Source organism: Trichechus manatus, unplaced genomic scaffold (genome assembly GCF_000243295.1).
Source record: "Trichechus manatus latirostris isolate Lorelei unplaced genomic scaffold, TriManLat1.0 scaffold00134, whole genome shotgun sequence".
Classification (NCBI taxonomy): domain Eukaryota; kingdom Metazoa; phylum Chordata; class Mammalia; order Sirenia; family Trichechidae; genus Trichechus; species Trichechus manatus.
The window spans coordinates 4,771,557-4,785,920 of NW_004444070.1; the positions used below are offsets into that span (position 1 = coordinate 4,771,557).

The 14,364-nt window shown below is 46.8% G+C and overlaps 1 protein-coding gene across 1 annotated transcript in view; it reads right to left on the reverse strand.

Annotated features, from left to right (window-relative positions):
- Positions 1-13,932, reverse strand: part of LOC111822155 (uncharacterized) — a 22,227-nt gene extending 8,295 nt beyond the window's left edge. The window contains exons 1-6 of the mRNA XM_023739480.1: positions 13,927-13,932; positions 10,952-11,277; positions 10,670-10,918; positions 9,415-9,567; positions 5,636-5,771; positions 2,799-2,901 (exon numbers count right to left, since the gene is read on the reverse strand). Of these exons, the coding sequence (XP_023595248.1) occupies positions 2,799-2,901; positions 5,636-5,771; positions 9,415-9,567; positions 10,670-10,918; positions 10,952-11,277; positions 13,927-13,932 (973 nt within the window). The remainder of the gene's footprint in view (positions 1-2,798; positions 2,902-5,635; positions 5,772-9,414; positions 9,568-10,669; positions 10,919-10,951; positions 11,278-13,926) is intronic.
- Positions 13,933-14,364: the final 432 nt, after the last annotated feature.

Consider the following 14,364-nt stretch of genomic DNA (forward strand, 5'->3'; position numbering starts at 1 on the left):
GTTTATGTGGCCCTTTCTGTCTCTTGGGCTAATACTTTCCTTGTGTCTTTGGTGTTCTTCATTCTCCTTTACTCCAGGTGGTTGGGACCAATTGCTGCATCTTAGATGGCCGCTTGCAAGCTTTTAAGACCCCAGATGCCACTCACGAAAGTAGGATGCAGAACATTCTCTTAATAAGCTTTGTTATGCCAGTTGATCTAGATGTTGCCTAAAAGCATGGTCCCCAGATCCCTACCCCTGCTACTTTGTCCCTCAAGGTGTTTGTGTTAAGGAAACGTCTTAGTTTTGGTTTAGTCCAGTTGTGCGGGCTTCCCCTGTAGTGTGTGCTATCCTTCCCTTCACCTGAGATAATTATCTACTATCTAGTTAGTAAATAACCCTCACCCTCGCTCCCCACACTCGTAACCATCAAAGAATGTTTTCTTCTGTGTTTAAACCTTTTCTCGAGTTCTTATAATAGTGGTCTCATACAATATTTGTCCTTCTGTGACTAAATTCACACAGCATAATGACCTCCGGCTTCCTCCATGTTATGTTTCACGGCTTCGTCGTTCTTAATTGTTGCATAGTATTCTATTATGTGGATATACCATAATTTGTTTATCCATTTGTCCTTTGATCGGCACCTACGTTGTTTCCATCTTTTTGCTATTGTGAACAGTGCTGCAGTGAGCATGGGTGTGCATATATTCGACGGCTCTTATTTGTTTAGGATGTATTCCAAGAAGCAGGATAGCTAGATCATGTGGTACTTCTATTTCTAGCTTTTTAAGGAAGCGCCAAATCAATTTCCAAAGTGGTTCAACCAAATTTGTATCCCATAGAGAACATGCTGCCAAAATTGTCATTTTGAAATCTCAGAAAAGTTACTTGCTTTCATTAAAAATGATTTGAAGGCATACAAAAAGAAGACGTGTCAGTAAATTTCCTGAAGTCATTCTGATCTTGATATCAAGAGGCTGTAAAAGACAACAGTGCAACAAGTGCAACAGCAAGACAAAAACCAGTGATTCATCTCAGTATATACAGGAAAACCTAAAACAGCAATAAAAAATATTCATGCCAATATTCCTATTACAAAAAAAGGAAGTAACATGGCCAGGTAGATTCAACCCATGGAAGCATTTGGCATTTCATATTTGTTATTTGTCTAGTACAGCACATGAGCAGAAAAGCATACAAAAACAACGTTGTTGGGTGCCATCAAGACGGTTCCAACTCACAGCGACCCCATGTACAACAGAAGGAAACACTGTCCGGTCCTGCATCGTCCTCACAATCACTGCTATGCTTGAGTCCATCATTTCAGCCACTGTGTCGATCCATCTTGCTTAGGGTCTTCGTCTCTTTCGTTGACCCTCTACTTTACCAAGCATGATGTCCTTCTCCAGGGACTGGTCTCTCCTGATAGCATGCCCAAAGTATGTCCGATGAATTCTCGCCATCCTCGCTTCTAAGGAGCATTCTGGCTGAACTTCTAAGACAGATTTGTTCGTTCTTCTGGCAGTCTATGGTATCTTTAATATTCTTCGCTGAAAGCATAATTGAAAAGCATCAATTGTTCTTCAGTTTTCCTTATTCATTGTCCAGCTTTCACATGCATATGAGGCAATTGAAAATACTTGGCTTGGATCCAGGCGCACCTTAGTCCTCAAAGTGACATCTTTGCTTTTAACACTACAAAGAGGTCTTTTGCAATAGATGTACCCAATGCAATACATCACTTGATTTCTTTACTGCTGCTTCCAGGGGCAAAAAATACTGTATGAAAATAGTTCTAAGCAACTGAATAAAAGGATGCTTCTTACACATGTTAAGAAAGGTTCGTAGCCATCACAGAGATGCAAATCAAAACCACAAAAAGACACCATTTCACTCCCACTAGAGTGGCTAAGATTCAAAAAAGAAAACAACAAAGTTTGTGAGGATGTAGGGAAACTGGAACCCTTACCCACTGCTAGTGGGAATGCAAAGTGGGACAGCCGTTGTGCAAAACTGTAGCAGTTTCTCAAAACACTAAAAACAGATCTACCATGTGACCCAGTAATTCCACTCCTAGTTATATATCCAAAACATTTGATAGCAGAGACTCAGAGACTTGTACACCAGGGTTCATTGTCATACTATGCACAATAGCCAAAAAGTAGAAACAACCTAAATGCCTATCAACAGATGAATGGATAAAGAAAATGTGGTACATACGTACAATGGAATACTCCTCAGCCAGCAGAAGAAATGAAGTACTGATACATGCTACAATATGGATGGAGCTGGAAGACATTATGCTGAGTGAAATAAGTCAATCACAAAAAGACAAATTGTATGACTTCACTAATGTAAAAATACAAACTTCAATCCACTGCCATCAAGTCGATTCTGACTTGTAGCAACCCTATAGGACAGAAAAGAACTTCCCCGTAGGGTTTCCAAGACTGTAATATTTATGGAAGCAGACTGCCACATCTTTCTCCCGTGGAACGCCTGGTGGGTTTGAACCGCTGACTTTTCAATTAGCAGCTGAGCATTTAACCACTGCACTACCAGGGCTCCATAAAAAGACAAGAAAAGGCAAATGTATGGAGGACAAAGTTCATTAGTGGTTACTGAGGCAGGAGGGGTGGGAAAGCAGAAAGGAGAGCAGATTAAGGGCAATAGAAATATCACATTGATTAAAGGTAGGGCTGCACGGTCGATTGTTTTAATAGGTGTCAATAAGTTACAATCTGTAATAGTTGATTAGCAACAGTTGTTTGATAAATGTATTTACAACAGTGGTACACAGACAAAAGAAAGAGTACCTGCTGAGGCTGATTCAATTTCATGGGATTTGGTTTTCTTGGTTTGGAGGTTTATGAACATGGTTTCATGGGACATCCCAGTTGTCTTAGTTATCTCGTGCTGCTTTAACAGAAATACCAAAAGTGGATGGCTTTAACAAACAGAAGTTTATTCTCCATCAATCTTCCCCTGGACTAAGAGCTTCTCCGCTCAGGAACCCTGGGTCCAGAGGATGTGCTATGCTCCCAGTGCTTTCTTGGTGGTATGAGGTTCCCGTCTCTCTGCTCACTTCTCTCTTTTATATCTCAAGAGATTGCCTCAGGACACAATCCAATCTTGTAGATTGAGCCCTGCCTCATCAACACAACTGCCGCCCATCGCCCCTCATTAACATCACAGAGGCAGGATTTACAACACAGGAAAATCCCATCAGGTGACAAAATGGTGGACAGTCACACAATACCAGGAATCATGGCCCAGCCAAACTGATACACACATTTTTGGGGGACACAATTCAATCCATGACACCAGGTAATTGGCCTAATGACATGTTTAGTGCTTCTTTCTACCTCCCAGTAGTGCCTGGGGTCTTAAAAGCTTGCACGCAGCCATCCAAGGCAAACAACTAGTCTCTGTTTACCTGGAGCAAAAGAAGAAGCAGCAGACAGAAAAACCATATAAACTCACCAGGCCTAAATTGTATATGTGGAAACTGTTGAATTGGTGTATGTTTTCTGTATACTCAGCAAAAGCAACAAAAAATTTAGAAAAAAGATTTTTTTTAGTTGGACTACAAGAGATACATAACAAAGAACATTTAAAAGTTTTATTTAATGTGTTATTAGTTACATGAAACGTCAAATCAGAAGTGCCAGATTTTCTTCGGGTTAAAATTTTATGTGTGAGTGTGCCTGATATTAGACAAGAAACACATAATATTGTGTCATAACTTCATTATTCTTTTATAGCTTAGTCACAACTTTATTTCTTTTGAATCTAGCATCATCAGAGCCAGTGGTTTTAACTGGGGAATTCACATCATTTACCCATAGTTATTTTTTATTATTACTATTATTACTATTCAGATGCTTAGAAACTTGATCCAAAACAGGAAAACCAGACCCCTTGCCATCAAGTCAATTCCGAGTAGAACTACCCCATAGGGTTTCCAAGGAGCAGCTGGTGGATTCCAACTGCCAACCTTGTGGTAAGCAGCAGGGCTCTTAACGCCCGGTGCCACCAGGGCCCCAGAGACTTGCTAATCTTGTTATATTTTGGGTATCCCATATTTTTACACAGATGTGAGCCTTCTACGTTTCTTTGCCAGCCACGTCCCCCTGCCATGAGTTACTTTCATAAGTGCCGCTATGCCAATCTTTTTTTTTTTTATGTTGCTGTGAAAAAAATTGGCATAGCACGCTTACAAAAATACTTGATGGTGGTCGGGCGCGGTTGGAAAACAAACACAGAAGGTACACGTTATTTGCATAAAAATGCAGTACCCTGACTATATGGTATTACATCTCGAGATTATTATGTGTTATAGCTGACGCTCTTTGAAAATAAGGTTAATCATTATGTTTAGAGAGATTTTTATCTAAAGTTTTTTTAATTGACTTCATTTGACTTTGCATACTTCTGTAATTCCCCTCAACTCTTTGACTTTTAAGAACTATTATTGTTAGAAATTTAATCATGGCCGTTCCGTCGTTTGAGATAAGTTTTTACTTTGCTGACTCACAGAAAGCGCTTGGCCAAAATAGTTCAACAAAAGATGGACTATATTGAACTTATGAAAAGGACTGCGATATTTTGAATGTGGATACTAGGAGACTGAATCAAGATTTCCAGAACTCCTGTGTAGAGGTTGATGGGTTTACAGACTGCTGCTGATACAGGACTGTGTGGAACCGAAATTAACTACATAGGTCTGCGTGGACTAAAATATTACTATGATTACTATTACTAGGTCAGAGTCAAACTTTCAGCACAAAATGAGACAGAAAAACCATATAAACTCACCAGGCCTAATCAGAAACCAGGCTTATGCTCTTAAACGTAACAGAACACAAAGCAAATAGGGAACCCAGTTTCTTAAAAGATACACAGCAATTCTAAGGTAAGAATGAGTCAATTCCACAGAAAAACAAGTTCTAGATGAAACTCATTAACTTGCCAGAGTCGCGGAGGGATGTCAGATCCTCTGATAAAACCTGAGCATCAAACAAAAGTTCCCCAAAGAGGAAAGAAAAGACAATGCAAATGGGAAGTCGGACTTTCCCAGAGTGGAGGGAAAAATACAGAGCAGATGGGAACTCGTTTTCCCAAAGCAATCACTGAAATTCCAAAATTCTTCTAGTATATTCAGCTTATAGCATTTTTGAACACAAACTGCAGAACAGTGTCCCAGTAGGGGAAGCCCCAGGCTCACTCCCTTAAGGTGAAACTTTGCTCTCCCCAAGTCAAATACAATTCCTGGCAGGGAGTCTGCCGTGGGATTTCATCAGTGTTTTGCTGTATGGTGTACCTGTGTGATATGAGAGTTTTCTTGTGGCTGGTGGGCAGCCGAATGCTCTGACCTGTCTCATGTCCCCGCTTATCCTAACATGTTTGTCTCTCTGTTGGTGTCGAGCACCACAGAGGCTTTTAAGGTGCTTGAACTCATGCTCACACATATTTCTGGCTTAAAAAACTCTGGGATTCCTTTGTAACAAATATACGAAACCTAGTTTCATTCTTTCTGAACATAGTTCCTTCTGCCGGCTAGAGACCCAGCTTCTTACCACTTACAATCATTTTCAATTAAGCATCTGAGCTGCAGTGCAATACACAGAGTTCAAGACCTGAGAGTTCTTACCATGATCCCAGAGAAACTGGAGAGAAGCACAGAGCACAATGAGTGCTCCATGGTATGGGCCCAGTTCCTGATTTCCTCCAAGGATTTGTGGACGTGGGAAGATGTCTTCAAGGTTCTGCTTCTGACACCGTTTTCTCTTAAAACCAAAATCATATTAAGCCAGTAATAGAAATTGAAGTTTACTTCATATACCATCTACAAACCGGGGTTACATTTCCACTAAAAAGTCAAAAATGTTCCAAAGATGACAGAAACTCCAAACACTCTTATACCAAACCTTATTGGCGCTGCCTTGGAAAAAAGGGTCGGAACAGAACTGATAAACAAATTTGTGGTCAGGAAGCATTTTCACACAGCTTTGCCTTAAAGAAGAATCAAAATTATTATTGATTTCCCCTAAACATAGCTGCTACTCTGACTTTTGGAATCTGCTTCCTGTAACAGACTGCACATGGGTAATTTTCTAAAAGAACACAATGTCTAAAGCAAACGATCTCCACTAAGCAGCTTACTAGGCTGTCTGACCTGCAGGTGACTCCAGGCAACCAGCTTCTTCCAAGGTACAAAAAGACACCTAAGAGCGGATGGCCTGGGTGGGTCACCCCAATTCCATGAACCCAGAAATCTGGATTCCAGGAGAATCAAAATGGTTTTATTACAACGAAATAAATGGTAAAGAGGTGAGAACAGCAAGACACAGCTGGGGAGGCACTGCATCTCACAAAGTGAAATTCAGCACACTCCGAGGAATTACAGGCATCCAGGCAACATTTATATTGTTAAACCTGGAACCCAGCCCGTTGCCGTTGAGTCCATTCCAACTCATAGCGACCCTACAGGACATAGTGGAACTGCCCCATAGTTTCCGAGGAGCAGCTGGTGGATCTGAACTGCCGACCATTTTGTTAGCAGCTAAGCACTTAACAATTGCACCACCAAAAAAAACAAACCCGTTGCCGTCGAGTTGAGTCCAACTCACAGCGACCCTATAGGACAGTTTCCAAGGTGCAACTGGTGGATTCCAACTGCCAACCTTTTGGTTAGCAGCAAAACGCTTAACCGCTGTGCCACCAGGGCTCCAAACCAGGAACCAACAACATAATATTCTGATTGGCTTGTGATTTGTAAGTCAAAAGCAGGTTAACAAAAGCAGAGGCTTTACAGTGACTGTGAACACAGTGTATGTGGGCTTCCGTGGTTGGTTTAAAAACTTCTTGTGGATTAGTTACTATTTGGTGATATGTGTGCTTGGTGAGGTAAGGTAGCCGAGGGTGGGTTATCTGGAAGTGATGCCAGGATTGGTTCAAGGGGCAGATGTGGGGTTAGTTGATTGGTTTGCAAGAAATTCTTTTCTGGGGACGTACAGGTTAGATACACTGTATCAAGGGACCTTAGGGACAAACTGACAACTTTCTTAGCTTGGTTACTAAGAGAAACACTTCCTTAGATACCAGCTTAAATCTGTACAAAAATTAACTGTTGCCGTGTAAAAAGCAGAAGTAACAAAATAGAGTCATCGAGCCCAAGCTTGAACTAGCCTTTTCAGATACATCAGACGCCTATTTTAAAAGCCCTTACAGAGGGAAAGGAAAACCAAAGAAGCATCCAGACTGTTAGATTACGTGGCTATCATGGCACAGAGAGTTTTATTACTGACGCGTTGCGGTCGAGTCAATTGAATTCATAGCGACACCACCGGAGAGTAGAACTGCCCCATAGGGTTTTTCCAAGGCGGTAAGTTTTACAGAAGCAGACTGCTACATCTTTCTCCAGTGAAGAATCTGGTGGGTTCAAACCGCCAGCCTTTCACTTAGCAGCCGAGCACTTAACCACTGTGCCATCAGGTCTCGTTTGTCATTACTTAAAAAATAAAAATAAACCCAGATTTAGATATCTGCCTTAGTCACATACTGCTGCTATAACAGAAACAGCACAAGTGGATGGCTTTAACAAAGGGAAGTCTTGTAGATTGAGTCCTGCCTTACTAACACAACTGCCACCCATCCTCCCTCATGAACATCATAGAGGCAGGATTTACGACATAATAGGAAAATCACACAACACCGGGAATCACGGCCCAGCCAAATGGATACACACATTTTGGGGGGAGGACATAATTCAACCCATGACAACAACTGATGCTCCTTATGGTACGAAATGCTGGAAACAAAGTTATAGGTCTGCTCTGCAGCCCTAGTGCCGCAGTGATGAAGAGCTCAGCTGCTAACCAAAAGGTCGGCAGTTCGAACCCACCAGACGCTCCTTGGAAACCCCATGGAGCAGTTGTACTCTGTCCTATAGGGTCACTATGAGTCGGAATCGACTCGGTGGCAACGGGTTTGCTTTTGGTTTACAAGTCGGGTCTGCAATGAAGTAACGTCAGTGTCGTTAACAACAAAGCTGGAGGTGTAACTTCTGTTAAGTTTGGGACTTCACGTATTTGGTAAAAGCCAAGACTTTGCGCCTAAAATGTGTGAAAACATGATGGCAGTATTACAAAGGAATCGACAACAACTTAAGAAAAAAAATCTTAAAACCTCAGTGAGATAAATTCCTCTCTACAAATGACTGTTTTGTTTCACGCAACAGGATTAACTAGAGTCGTGGTTCTGTGGGAGAATTCTAGTCTCCCACACAGGAGACCCGAGTTCGATTCCCGGCCAGTGCACCTCATGTGCAGCCGCCACCCGTCTGTCAGTGGAGGCTTGCGTGTTGCTGGGATGCTGAACAGGTTTTAGCGGAGCTTCCAGACTAAGACAGCCTAGGAAGAAAGACCTGGGGATCTACAACTACAAATTTACATGGGGACTGGTGGTTCACTGGTAGACGTCTCGCCTTCCATGCAAGAGACCTGGGTTTGATTCCCGGACAAGGCACCTCATGTGCAGCCACCACCCGTCTGTCAGTGTAGGCTTGTGTGTTGCTGGGATGCTGAACAGGTTTCAGCGGAGCTTCCAGACTAAGACTAAGAAGAAAGGCCTGGCACTCTACTTCTGAAAATCAGCCAATGAAAACCCTGTGGATCACAACGGTGCCATCTGTTTCAGCTTCTAGTAACCAGCAATCATTGGAGTTCCATCTTCAGATGGTGTCTGTCTGCCCCCGTGTGTCTGCCCTTTTAATATCTCAAGTGATTAGATTTAGGATCCATCTATACTGATAGGATTTCACTAACAGAACAAAAACCCCTATTCTCACACAGGGTCACCTCCACAGGGACTGTTGTGGTGGACAGTGTTAGCTGTGGAGTCAACCCCTACTCATGGTGGCCCCACGTGTGCAGAGCAGAACTGCACTCCATCGGGTTTCCATGGCTCTCACTTTTTGGAAGCAGATTGCCAGAACTTTCTTCTGAGGCACTTCTGGGTTGTCTCGAAAGGTTGTCTCAAATGACTAACCTTTCACTTAGGCTAGCCCATGAACTGTTTGAACTACCCACCAGTTACTGTCAAATTCATTCTGACTCATGGGGACCCCATGTGTGTCAGAGAAGAACTGTGCTGCATAGGGTTTTCAGGGCTGTGACCTTTCAGAAGCAGGTCGCCAGGCCTTTCTTCCGAGGCACTTCTGGGTAGACTTGAATTGCCAGCCTTTCGGTTACCAGCCAATCGCATTCACAGCCCACACTGACCAGGGACCATCCGCAGGTACAGGGGTTAGGACTCTAACACATGTTTTGGAGGACGTGATTCAACCCACAACACCCGCCATGGCGCTCCGTGTAAGACCCACCAAGTGTGGAGCGTGAGGAGAAGGCAGGGGGACCCAGGGACACTCACAGCGGGACGAGGAAGGGGTGGCTGACTTCCTCCAGGACCGACTTGTGCACGTGCTGCTTCTGCTTCAGGCGGATGACTTGGGGGATGCTGACCACCTTGAGTGCGAAGAAGCGCTTGCCCATCTTCTCCCGCACCAAGTGAACATGCCCGTGCCTGCAGGGAGCAAGGACAGGCGTCAGGGACGGGGTGGGGGGCGGTGAGCTCAGGATGGGGCTGCGGGGTATGGCAGCTCAGGGCCACACCAAGTGTGCGCAGGGGGGCAGCGTTTACTGCGCGAGGGATGCTTGTGTGGAGTCAACTGAATTCACGTCTCTCTCACAGTGTCATACACCACACTTACATACACACTAAACACACCCACACACAAACACACCACACTCACACACTGACACACATACACGTTACACGCTCAAACACATTCACACACACTTAACTGTAGTCTTTACAAGAGCAGTTCACCAGGCCTTTTCTCCAGAGCCGCTGAGTGGGTTCAAACTACCAAGCTTTAAGTTCCTAGGCAAGAGTTTAACTGCTTAACCCTTGCGCCACCAGGGGACAAAGAGTTGCTAAGAAGCCACAGGCCCGCTTGTGCCTGTAAATCCGGCGCCGGTTAGGATATCCTGACCCACTCCGGCGCGTTTAGGGATCCAGACGCCCAGAGAGAACTTGAAACCGACTTTTCAAGCTGCCCAGTTGGGTCACGTTCACAGCCAGGGCACAAAGGAAAGGAAATTGTCTAATAAAATAATTCCAAGGCTCAGAGAAACGAGATTAAAGTGCAAACGGGTCAGGGAATGCGGAATTCATCTCAACAGCGACCACCCTCCCAAAACTTCCAGGGGACCTCTGCCCCCTCCAAGCCCAAGCGGCTCTTCCACCCCCGGCTCGGGCTGCCAATTCCACGCGAGGGCGAGGGAGGCCGGGCTGAGGTCCGCAGGCGCCTTCGGAGCCAGCGCCTCTGTCTCGGGGGGGTCGCTGCCTGGGAGGGTCACGTGTGGGTGGCCCAGGAAGTTTTGTGACGTCAGGTGGCCCCGACACTGGGGTAATGGTGCTGGTAAAGGGGGTGTGTGAATGGGGATCCATGCGAGCCGAGGAGCAGGGTGGCCGGCAGGTCGAGGAAGTTCCCCGGGGGAGCAGGGTGGCCGGCAGGTCGAGGAAGTTCCCCGGGGGGAGCCCTCCGACTCCGGGGGCGCGCCGAGGGACTAGAGCGCCCCGCGGGGGTACTTGGGCCCGCGGGGCCGAGCAGGCAGCCTACCCGTGTGACGGCGGCGGTGGCACTGGGGCCCTTTGTCTGGCCTCCCCGGCCGGTCCCCGCGCGCAGTCACGGACGATGGGACGCGGGTGCAAGTCCTGCAGCCAGCGCGCCCCGGGGCGCAGCGCCGCGTCGTCGGTCCCCCCAGGGCTCTCGTCGTTGCGGCCGCCTCGGGCACCTGCATGGGGCCCGGGCTTCCCGGACGCAGTCTCGGAGGGCGGCGCGGCGGCCGCGACATAAGCGGTCGCCCGGCTGAGACAAAGGCAGGGCTCGGCCGAGGGTCACTGCAGGAGCAGCAGCAGCGGGTCGTGGCGACCGCGCACCGCGGGGGCCGGGCTCATGGCGCCGAGCGGACAGGAGGCGGCGGGGGTTGGGTCCCGGCCGCGGGCGCCCCGCTGCGTATTCTTTCCCTGCGCCGCTGCGACCCGGGCGCGCTGATCCGGGGCTGGCGGAAGCCGGCGCCGGGCGCGAGAGCGCGTGCTGGGGGCGTTGCCCACCTCTGCGCTCCGCCCTGCGGCGCCCCGGAGTCGGCGACAGCTGGGACAGGGCGGAGACTGGGCCCGCGTGGGGCGCGTGGGCTGGCTGTCCCCAGCTCCGCAGAGGATGCGCGCCTCAGCCCAGAAGGAAGGTCAGAAGGAGCCGGGGACAGGGAGGGTGTGGTTAGAGCATAGTTAAAAGGACCAGGAAACGGGGTTGAGAGCGGATCAGAGTTGAGGTACAACTATCCTGCTGCCTGTGCGCCCCCGCAGAACACAGTTTGGCGAACAGAAATGTCCCTGAGGTCAGCTTCCTGGTTCAGATGGGTAACGACAGTTACGTGGCCCTTGACCCTTGTTACAGTTCTTAGGAGGTTCCTTGCCTTCTCTCTGTTTTTGTTTGACTCGCTGTCTCTGTGTTTATCTCTCTGTTTCTCTTGGTCTTTCTCTCTTTCTCTCCTTCCTGCTGCTTCTACCATCTTTCTGTCTGCAAAACCACTGTGGGGTTGGCTGTATATATATAAACTCCTCCTCAATTTCAAGGGTGTTCCTCCCTCTGGTTAGGCGACAGGTACCTCCTTTGCATAGTAGGTGTGCCTGGGCTGTGGTTCCCCTCCTTTGCATAGTATATTGACAGTCCCTGCAAGGACATAGCAGTCACAGGGCAGGCTGCCGCCCAGGACCAGACAAAAAATACCAACCCAAGTTGTTTACAGCTTACCCAGGAAATGTCAATCAACCTGGACAAAAAGTAAAACTCACTGGGGTGGAAAACTAGAGCAAAGGTAACTCCTCAGGGCTTAAGGAAAAATCAAGCGGGTTTTCCCAAAGAACCAAGGGAAAAGACCACAGAAAGGAGCTCATTTCACCACACTGTGTAATCTGCCAATATTTCGAATTTAATGGTTCATTTTTAAATTACATAATAGATTGTATTTCCTTTGAAAGACAAACTAGTCCAGAAGATGTCTCAGAGAGATCTTGCAAAAAATTACCTGAAGAAACCAGAAATTCAGATATGATGAGGGTGACTCATTTTGCTAAATCCATAAACAACTAAAATGACAAAGTCAAAGGATGTGTCCTATTTATTCTAGAATGAGGGACTGTCCAGCCAGAGCAGAGTTATAAAAACCAGCAGTGATGAGTAATTATATGTGTCCACTTCGCTGGCAATGGTGCCCAGATGTTTGTTCAAACACTGGTCTAGATGTTGCTGTGAAAGAGTATTGACGTGATCAACATTTACAATCAGCTGACTCTAAGTAAAGATTACCTTCCATAATGTGGGTGGGCCTGATCCAATCAGTTGAAGGCCTTAACAGACAAAAAGTGAGGTTTCCCAGAGAAGAAGGATTCTGCCTCAAAACTCTTAACATAGACATCCTGCTGGAGTTTCCAGCTTGCCTCACCTACAGATTTTGGTATTCAGTGGTAGAATTCTTACCTTCCATGAAGGAGACCAAGGTTCACTTCCTGGCCAATGCACCCAGCTGTCACTGGAGGCTTGTGTGTTGCTATGATGCTGAACAGGTTTTAGGAGAGCTTCCAGACTAGGAGAGACTACTTCTGAAAATCAGCCAGTGAAAACCCACTGGTTCAGAATGGTCTGATCCACAACCAATCATGGCGATGGAGCAGAACAAGGCCTGTCTCAGTTACCTAGAGCTGCTATAAGCACAGAAATACCACAAGGGGCTGGCTTTAACAAACAGAATTGTATTTTCTCACAGTTTAGGAAGCTAGAAGTCCGAATGCAGAGCGCTGGCTCTAGAGGAAGATCCTCATCTCTTCAGCTTCTGCTTCCTGTTCTTTGGACATCTGGTGTCTTGGCATCTGTCTTACCCCATTTCTCCTGGGCGTGCACAGTCTGTACCCCGCTCTTAGGGAAAGATACGTGATACGCAAGAGACAACAAACGATGAACCGGAAGTCAAACTAGAGACTCGTGTATTCTAAAGATGGGGAAATACCTGTGAGGAGCAAAGACATTAATTCTCTAAAGAACATGGTACATTTTTTTCTAACGGTCAAATACGCAAATACCAACTTTCTCTGCTCCCCCAGGGTATCTTTGAGTACTGAAATCCCCACTTCAGTTGACGAAGAGAAGCTTCCAAAACAAACTTTGGGCCTAGCCTGTACTCATATCAGGTGAGCAAGAGCGACCCCATCTTGACCCATGTACGTCTGAACTTTTCTTCTGCTTTAACATTCGACAGAGTGGAAATTTTTAAGAGACACGCTTGCACTCATCTCTGAAAATGTGGTTTTGTTTGTCCTTTCTTGCACAGGTGTTACAGGAGAAACAACAAATTGTGGTTAAGATGCTTAGCGTTGGTCTAAACAAAAACCCATTGTGGTGGAGTTCCAACTCATAGCGACCCTACAGGACAGAGTAGAACTGCCCCGTAGAGTTTCCAAGCAGTGGCTGGTGGAATCGAACTGCTGACCTTTTGGTGAGCAGCTGAGCTCTTAACCACTGCGCCACCAGGGCCCCTAGGGTTGGACTAAGCTGATGTTAAATAGAGACAGATTTATGGCTTTTTCCTGTGGAAACCCTTTTTTCCCCTTGAGCGTTGGAATACTTAGCCTTTTTCACTTGTAATCATCCTATTCCTTCAACAGACTGTTTACACTTATATTTTAGCAGAGCCCGCCACCCTAATGGTGAAGTCACCTAGTTTAACACGTGCTGCAGATGTCTACATGATCTCAGGGTCCAGGAAACATGTGACTTTAGCGGTCGGCCGATTCTCAGAAGACACCCCTGCCGCCCCCCACCGCCATTTCTCACTCCCTACTTGTAACTTTCCGCACCTTCATTTGAACTAACCCAAGCGTCAGCCAATGAAGAGAGTTTTAGCTGCAGCTCTCTGCCCTCCGATTGCCTGCAACAACGCCAGCCTGTGAACAGAGCTTTAGCTGCTCCGCCAGAGGGTGACCCGCAGCTCCTGGCGCTGCGCCCACTCCGCGCGCACTCCTGGTCTCTCCGCCCCGCTCCCAGAGCCTCGGAACTCCCTGTAGCCGAGGAGCCGCCGCCGCTTGATCGCTTCCTGCACCCCCGGCCCCGCGGCCGCAGCTGCTTCCAGGAGGCCGCAGAGGTGGGACCTGTGTCTCTCGGTGCGTTCACAGGTTAGGTCGTGGGAACCCTCGCCGCGCACACGCGTGCTTCTCAGGCAGCGGCGTCAGCGGCACAGGGAGCGCATGAGACACGGAGGG